The sequence below is a fragment of the Adiantum capillus-veneris genome, chromosome 9, assembly GCF_014529385.1.
Source record: "Adiantum capillus-veneris isolate H3 chromosome 9, ASM1452938v2, whole genome shotgun sequence".
Classification (NCBI taxonomy): domain Eukaryota; kingdom Viridiplantae; phylum Streptophyta; class Polypodiopsida; order Polypodiales; family Pteridaceae; genus Adiantum; species Adiantum capillus-veneris.
Window position 1 is genome coordinate 114,993,125 of NC_140939.1, and position 8,918 is coordinate 115,002,042.

The 8,918-nt window shown below is 40.5% G+C and overlaps 1 protein-coding gene and 1 pseudogene across 1 annotated transcript; both read left to right on the top strand.

The window, feature by feature from the left end:
- Positions 1-5,183: 5,183 nt before the first annotated feature.
- Positions 5,184-5,995, top strand: LOC147451022 (ABC transporter C family member 13-like; annotated as a pseudogene).
- Positions 5,996-6,010: 15 nt separating this feature from the next.
- Positions 6,011-6,832, top strand: LOC147451023 (pentatricopeptide repeat-containing protein At4g25270, chloroplastic-like). The gene is made up of 3 exons (XM_086520563.1): positions 6,011-6,481; positions 6,597-6,689; positions 6,809-6,832. Exons 1-3 carry the CDS (start codon positions 6,011-6,013, stop codon positions 6,830-6,832), a joined length of 588 nt encoding a protein of 195 aa, XP_086376689.1.
- Positions 6,833-8,918: the final 2,086 nt, after the last annotated feature.

Genomic DNA, 8,918 nt, shown 5'->3' on the forward strand with positions numbered 1-8,918 from the left:
CAATCTTCTTGGCTGAACACATCTATAAGAGTACGGGAAAGTTAATCTAAACTAATGATAGTACACATTGGTAATTAGCATGAGGTAAGAAGAGGGTCAGACGTATACCTTTGACCACTCGTTTACTACGATAGTATGGCATGCATGTTCCTAGAAAGTGCATTAGATTTTCTCTTATACAATAGGACCATATCATAGTATCTACTTGCCTGGAAAACTTTACAAGCACATCCTTTGCATCCAACCTGACCGCACACCATAACTCTCAACCCAGACGATATACAAATGGTCTCACTTCCTCTGGGAGGTACAAATACTGCATCTTCGGTGGTGATTGGTTGTAGCTCTTTAAGAGCTTACCATTCACATCAAATAAAATCCATCGCCTGCCTATAGCCATAACATCTTTGGAAGCTCTGTGTTAGCTAATTTTTCCTTTAGCAACCACGGATTAATTTCTACAGTACCAATTATATTTTGAGTCAATTAGTACACAATGAAGATCCTAAAACAACTTACTCACAGGGTCAATTCAAAGATCAAAGGGTCAAAATTCTACCACAAGAGAGCACAATATAAGAAGGAAAATGTAACCTGTATTTAAAAACATATGGTAATAGATGGAGACCAAAATATAATCTTAGTGCATTACATCAAGACACAGACTGTCAATTACAAGTCTAGGCACAAGCTAAAGTTTGCAAGCATGGGACTTGTTGGCATGTCCATGGACGCACTTTCTTTTTACTGCAAACAACAAGTCTGACAAGGTGAAATCACTTGGAGATGTCGGCTTCCCGCCACCTTGTTTGGATCAGTAGCATCCATGTCTACATCAATTGGATCAGTCACCTTATCCTAAACTTTCCCTTCTTTAAATCTTTCTCAGCAGTCCCACCTTTAGCACCATCTTCACTATTGTCCACTTTCTTAACATCATCGGCCACTCCCTCGCCATTCTCTTTAATAGCACCCTGCCCTGCCACAGCCTCAGATATAGTTAGCAGCACCTCTTCAATTGCAAAGGGTTCATCAAACTTGGTTTTTTCGTCATGTGGCTTGTCAATGTCCACTGCAAAGGCCTCAACATTCTCTTCAATAGCACCCTGCCTTGCCACGGTCTCAGTTGTAGTTAGCAGCGCCTCATCAACTGCAGAGGGTTCATCAAAGTTGGTTTTCTCATCCTCTGTCTTGTCACCGTCCATTGCAGAGGCCTCAACAATATTCATTCCAACACTCTCCTGGCCTTTATCAACCTCCCTCTTCTCCATAGCAGTATCCACCCCTTGGCTATCACCCGTTGTGTACACATCTTGCCCCTCCACTTTCTCCTTCTTCCAGCCAGATTCCAAGTCTAGGAGGACATCTTGAACCCATTCCATATTGGCAAGGTCCTCATCCTTTAAAAAAACCTTTGCTGGTCCAGGCCCACCATTCTTCACACCCATCGTGTTTTTTTCTTGCACATCTTGTCTTATAGGTGTCACATCTTCCTCATTTGCACAATCACAAATGACTCACTCGATCAACATCATAATCCAAAATTAGAAAGCCTCAATGTATTGAAAGTAGTTCCAACTTACCCTTTACAGTATAATGCCCATTGATATATGCTTTTTCCACTGCAAGAATTACCATGCCACACCCCTCTTTCACACACGTGCCAATAGTGTGCAAAAGTGCACTTAAGTAGAGAGGGTGTTATTAATCCATGCCCTCTAACATGAAGCTTCCAACAACATACGCCACCTCTAGATACTCCCAGCATGTAGCACACGTGTCAAACACATGGATTGTTTTGTTAATATCTACAAGGGGTGGCCTAGAAAAGAGGGTGTGCCTCTTTCCCTGTTTCACTTCCTTGAGCATCCCATTCACAAATTGGAAATGGACCTATCCCTCCTTGCAGGAGGCCTCCAACTTGTCATGTGTGTTTGTCACACAAAAAAAGAAAAATAATCAATCTCACAGAACACGCCATACACTATACATTGCACACAAAATATCAATCATTGCACCAACAATACCCATGCATATTTGGACTTGCTACCTAGATTGAGAACCACTAAGACTACCAATCAAAGTAACAAGGCCGTAACTAGGCACTAGTACAAAAAGTAACTAGAGACAGTACCAAAAATAGTAGAAGACAGGAGTTAAAAACCACCCAAGAGACTATAGAAATGTACTAAGACCAAACGATTGGCACTATGCCAAGGATGTACCAAGGCAGTCCAATCCTACAATGATAAGGTCCAAGGCACTACCAAAACAAAGAAAAGGACCAAAAATACCTACAAAAACTACCAAAAATTGTACCTAAGAGTCCAAGGTTAATGTATGCAGCAAAGAGATCAAGAACATACAAAGGCATCTTCTAGTCAAAGCTAGATTTGGTACTATAATAGGGAAGCACCAAGAAAGTACCATCCTAGATGTCTAAGTACCTAGGCACCTTCAAGAAAAAGTAAACATACCAAAGCTAGCTAGAAGCAATACCAAATATAGTTGGAGGCAGTACATATAGATCCCAAAGAGACCATGGAAAAGTACCCAAGACAGCCCTACAATCATTAGAAGTATCAAACACTATTGTATGCACCAAAGACCAAGGAGATTCCAAGGTAGTCCTAGAGAAATCTATGATTGGTGGTATATCAAGGGAGCACCAAGGCAGCTAGAGACAGTACCAAAAATACTAGAAGGCAGGAACTAAAAACTACCAAAGAGATTATGGAAAGGTACCAAGACTAAACGCATGGCACTATGCCAAGGAACTACCAAGGCAATCCAATCCTACAATGATAAGGTCCAAGGCACTACCAAAACTACCTACAAAAACTACCAAAAATTGTATCTAAGTGTCCAAGGGTACTGTATGCACCAAAGAGATCAAGAACATACAAAAGCATCTTCTAGTCAAAGCTAGATTTGGTACTATATTAGGGAAGCACCAAGGCAGTACCATCCTAGACGTCTAAGTACCCAGGAACTTCCAAGACAAAGTAAACATACCAAAGCTAGCTAGAAGCATTACCAAATACACTTGGATGTAGTACCTATAAATACCAAAGAGACCATGGAAAATTACCCGAGACAACCCTACAATCATTAAAAGTACCAAATAGCATTGTATGCACCAAAGACAAGGGAGATGCCAATGCAATCCCAGAGAAAGCTATGATTGGTGGTATATCAAGGAAGCCTCAAGGTAGTACCACGACAAAGTAAACTACCAAAGCTAGGTAGAAGTCGTACCAAAATTAGTTAGAGTAGTGTTTATAAATACCAAGGAGACCATGGAAAGGTACCAAAGACAATCCTATAGTAGTCAATAGTTCAAAAGAGTATTGTATGCACCAAAGACCAAGGATGGTGATGTACAAGGGAAATCTTTGGCTATATTCACAATCCCAAATTGCAAGATGTATTACCAGAATGCATTACACAACTACCAAAATGTACCTTAATGCCCTAATGTAAAACATGCGAGTCCCTAGTCAAATAGATAAACTAGGACCAAGGGTGAATTTACCATACTCAAGCTCAAGCTCCATTTGGAGCTTTTTTATGTCCTCACCGACCCCTAGGCATTGTAGCATGTGCTGGTTTGCTACAAAATCAGCTTCCACCTCCTTCACCTCTTCATCATCACTTGGAATTTGGTTTCGGAGCTCTTGCAATCACCCTGTATACAGTTTGATGTTTGCCTTTATCTGCTTGGCCATAGCTTTGGACCCCTCACACCTAAGCAATGCCTCCTTTTTTAACCGGATTGAGGTCCTCATCTCAAAGATCCTATCCATAGTGTGCTTGCTCTTTGACGGCACTCTCTCCACCAATAACTCCAAATCAGTGACATAGTCACAAACTAGCAAATTATGTCAATGAGCAGGAGTGGCCCGATCTTCGTGCACAAGTTGCTTCCAGACTATGTAATGCGAGTCTTTTTCCCACTATGATGGGCAGCCTCAGAGGCACCATTTTCCTTTCTCCAACTCTCAATCGTTTGCTCCAACCACCCTCCTCTTGCTCTGCACATTTGAATAACATTATCACCAAACTTGGTCCATGCCATGGTGTGGCCTGCAGGGTCTTGTTTTGCAGCATGCAACCTCTTAAAAGTGTACCCTAAAGAAAAATTTGTTGTAATATCTCCACAAAATGGCAGTGCTTGTTACACCTTGTGGAAGATCAGCCTGCATTCGTATATGAATCGAGGATGCACGTGATTAAGATAAATATTGGCACCTTTGTTGTGCTTAAACTTCAACACTGTTAACCACTAATGCTCTGGAAGCATAACTTTATTTTGATCCTTTGGAAGCACCCCTAGTAGGCTTAGTCCATACTCCTTGACTATCTCCTCTGTTGTATAACAAAATTTTGTGAGCATGGGGTAATCTTTCATTTAGTTTTTCCCTACAAAGATCAAGTCAATTCACACATTCCAATAGTTAGAATGATTTTTTTTTACAACAGACATATAGTATCAAATCTTCTAACATGCAAATGAACAAAAGTAGCTAGTTGTTTCACTCCAGGAGAAAACAGTAGGCATTTCGCTCATTCACATGAAAGGTGAAGTTGTGCTACTCCTTTTTTTGCTCAAATGGAATCTAAGGGGATCTTACTGGCTAGAATCACCTATGTGCTCATTATCAATGCATGTGTATGCATCCCGTATTATTGCAGCTGGATATGCTTCAGATGTGGTGGTGGAGAGTTCCTTGTTCACGTTTTATGGCAAGTGTGGCTCTATTTGTAGTGCAGACACAATTTTTAGTCAAATATCAGTTCCAAACACCATTGCCTGGACTGTCCTTATTACTAGCTATGTTGAGCATGGTCATAGCAAGGAAGCATTGAATTGAATGGATACCATGCAACAAAAGGGCCTGCCTTACAAGGGTCTCACATTCATATCTCCTTTGAATGCTAAGCATCATTGGAGCTATGGGAAAAGGACAAGAGATACATGCTAAAATAGAGAGAGAGGGTTATGAATGTTGTTTTAGTCTTGGGAGTACTTTGGTAGATGTGTATGCCAAATGTGGTTTACATATGGAGGTTAGGGAGGTGTTTGATAATGTAACAGATTGAGATGCTCTTTCCTGGAACCCTCTCATTAATGCATATCCAGAACATGGCCTTGCAGGGAAGCACTTGAGTGCTTGAAGGATATGAAATTGGAAGGATATGCTCCTCAGACTCCTTGGATTTTATTTGGAACGGCTCGGGAAAATATTCTGTTTGGAAAGCCATTCTTCCAAGATCCTTATGAGAGTGTTCTCTCATCTCGCGCTCTTGATAATGACATGGAAAGGATGTCTGGCAAGGACCTGTGCATGTTAGGAGAACAGGGTTTCAATCTTTCTGGTGGCCAGAAAAGCCACATTGCTCTTGCCAGAGCTATCTATCAAGATTCTATATTTTTTATTTTATTTTTTGGCTAGGAACTAAGTGCTACCACAATATTCACATGCCTTTCTCTTTTCAACATGTTCATCTCTCCACTGAATTCTTTTCCATGGGTTATCAATGGACTAATAGAGGCAGTTGTCTCGCTGGAAAGGTTGACAAGATTTTTGTTGACTTATGAGACAAATTATGAAGGGACACAAAAGTTGGGATCAATAAATGATCTGGAGAGTACTCAGGTACCAAAGACCAGGAGAATTTAGAAGAAAATGCTATAAGAATTCAAAATTCAAGCTTTTCATGGGGCAATGGCCTTTAAGAGGTTCAACCTGAGCATCTAAAATGCATCAATATCAAAGTCCTGAAAGGAGGCATACTGCTAGTTCTTGGCAAGGTTGGTTCTGGCAAGTCCTCATGTCTTCAAGCCATGCTTGGGGGGATGAGGTAGCTGAAGGGACATTGAGTTTTGAAAGGGAAATATGGATATGCTCCAGATGTTCTAGCATTGGCTGGTTGCATGAAAGCTTGTGGCAGTGTGCAAACAATAAGGGAGGGTCATGAGATACATACTGATTGCATTAAACAAGGAATGGAAAGGGATGTTATTGTTGGCAATGCTCTTGTGGATATGTATGCCAACTCTGGCATGCTTGAAAAAGCAAAGGAGGAATTTGATGAGATTCCAACAAGGGATACTTCCTCATGGAATGCACTAATTACTGGTTATGTAGATCATGGACTCGGTGATCAAGCAGTTTACTCTTTTGGACAGATGCAAGATGCGAACATTGCACCTACTGTTGTCAACTTTGTCTGTATCTTAAAAGCTTACGGTAGTATACAGGCAATTGAAACAGGTGAAGAGATACACATGGAGGTTCATAGGCAGGGATTATTGTACGAGCATATAGTGCTAGCTACTGCATTGGGCGACATGTATGTGAAGTGCGGTATGCTAGAAAAGGCCCAAGAAGTTTTTGATGCGCTTCCAACACGGGATGTGATCTCTTGGATTTCTCTTCTAGGAGGATATACGCATCATGGCTTTCAAGATGAGGCTGTTTGTTGCTGTCTTGAAGAATACCACAATTTGAGCCGCCCTATTGAGTGCTTGTCAGAAATGGGGAGTTTCCATGTGTAGGTCTATTTTATGAAGCTTTCATGTTGACTTGAAGACTGTTTCTGCCTTCAAAAAAGGATATTTGAGCATTGATGAGATGAGATGCAGTTACACTACTGTAGAGAGTGGAGAATTCAGTTGTATGAAGGTTTTAGGGAAAAGTGAAGATGGTTTTTTGCATTAGAAGGGCAAAAAACACATGGGTGAGATGAAATACACCTACATTACTGATCGAGTTTAGAGTTTGGCTTTAGTATTTGCTTGCAGGTCATTCTTAAGGATCAACGTTAGTCTCCGGCATGTTCAATTGTATACATTGATTGTTCTGCTCCTCAAATGCTTATAAAGTTTTTAGAATCTTGCCCAAATGCAAGGTTCATCCCTGGAATGCAATGATAGTAGGCTCCTTACACTGTGAATGTTCGGAGGATGATATGTCATAATTTGATGGCATGCTATTGGATAGTGTCACACCTGATAGCACTACATATGCTAGCATGCTCAAGCTTGTTCTGATAGAGGTCAGGTAGCTGAAGGAGAACAAATTGATTGGAAATGCTCTAGTTTTCATAACCTGTTGTTGAGCATGAATGCTTTAGCAGGCTAGGGGGGTTGGCAAGCTATGTCAGGCGTTTTTCTGGTGGGCAATCCTTTGGTCTAGAATGCATCAATGCACAACAATACGCATCTTCTCATTTTTGCGAGTTGTGTAAATATACTAGTTGAAGCTGTTTTTTTCCTTGGATTGAGGTGCATGGAGATTGGGACAAGGTCCGGCATATTGAAGGGAACTAAAAGTCTTAGTGAAGATTTTTGTAATTGTGCTCATGCCAGGGAGTGTGTAGCTTCTCAGCCTAAAGCAAGAATTTGCATGGTGTAGATAATTCATACAGTCGATTGGGGATCATCTTTTGGGTCAAAAGAAGAGCTCTTGGAGCTAGTTTTTTTTAGAAAGTGCAGGAGTAGATGCCACGGGGAAGGAGTATTGTGAGGGCCAGCCACAGGCACATTTTTTTTCGAGGGCATGGGACTCTAGGAACCAAGTTGGATTTTTGACAGGAGAATAGGCAGAGTCCAAAAGGGGTTGGTCTAGAGGATTGGTGATCGTGTTTTTTGTGTGCAGCTCATAGCTATTATAGCTGTTACCAAGTAGCTCCAATACACTTAAGGTTGAGTAGAGAGAGTGTGAGCATACGAGTCTGCATACAAATTGGACTTCTGGGCGTAATCTTAAAGGCCCAATGGGTGAGTGGGTGCATGGGAATTTGATATCTTAAAAAATCTAGGTGGAAGCAGAATGTAGCTTTGGAATAGGGGAATCAGATGAATCTGCTAGGAGATGATTAATCTCTTTTCCTTCTCATAGCAACTCCCCATTTCGCCTCTTTCACCCTATAAAGGAAGGAAGTACAGAGATTCACACTGCAAGGAAGGAATTCCATGGATGCATGATTGCCTTGTGCTTGTCTATTTGTGGTTAGTGTGAGTGTTTAAACTGCAAGGGAGGCTCGGCTATAGAGGTGTCCCCCATTTTTGCTTCTGCTTGTCAACGTGCTTTCACCCTACAACAAATATTGAAAGCTTATCTTAATTTGTTACATGTGCACACAACACTTTGCTTGTAGAATCAATGCCTCTTGCCTAATTTTGGGTCAAACCAATGAGGATTGGCGTGCTTCTCCTTTGCTTGAGTAGTCCTACAGAACCTAGGTTGCTAGCTTTTTTTCTTACTTGATTTTATTCACTACTCTTGGCAAAATTGGTAGGCCCACAAGACTTAGGGATTTGGCAACATGTGCAACTGATAGCAACTCAACATGCTTCTTTAGGAATATTGATAGTGTCTTTTTATAAAAGGTGAATCTTTCAAGAAGTCCTTTTGTAATTCCCTTACAAAGAGGCCATTCACACACATTGTGATCAAGAGCATTCACACACACACAAGCTAGGGAATCACCTTTAAGCACACAATATATGTACTATGTCAGACAGATTTTGTATCTCTATTCTAGTTTTGGTTTTAGTAATTGTATAAAAACAATGTATTGTACCAATTTGGGTACTATAATGCATAAAATATTGTACTATCTCATACCAAATGTGGAACTATAGAGTACCAAATTTGATGTTGTAATAGAAAAGTACAAATTATAAATTGCGATAGAGGAAGACAAAAAAACATTTAAGTATAATTGAAATACTGAAGTATAACTGAAATACAAGAAGTTAGAAAAAATAATTTTATATCTAGGAGAAGTATAATGAGGTTACCATTTTGGGAGATGGGCTCAAGCTATCATCTTAGTCATGTCCAATGTCCATTACATATGGCATGCTATTGCATTAGTTCTCATGTATCTCTTTGGATACTCTAAAT

What these genes read in the sequence shown, in the direction of transcription:
- LOC147451023 (XM_086520563.1), top strand. Translation starts at nt 6,011, where the DNA reads ATGGAAAGGGATGTTATTGTTGGCAATGCTCTTGTGGATATGTATGCC. An exon ending in ATGGCTTTCAAGATGAGGCT is followed by an intron (nt 6,482 to 6,596) that starts GTTTGTTGCTGT and finishes GTTGACTTGAAG; the next exon opens with ACTGTTTCTGCCTTCAAAAA. An exon ending in GAGAATTCAGTTGTATGAAG is followed by an intron (nt 6,690 to 6,808) that starts GTTTTAGGGAAA and finishes ATTTGCTTGCAG; the next exon opens with GTCATTCTTAAGGATCAACG.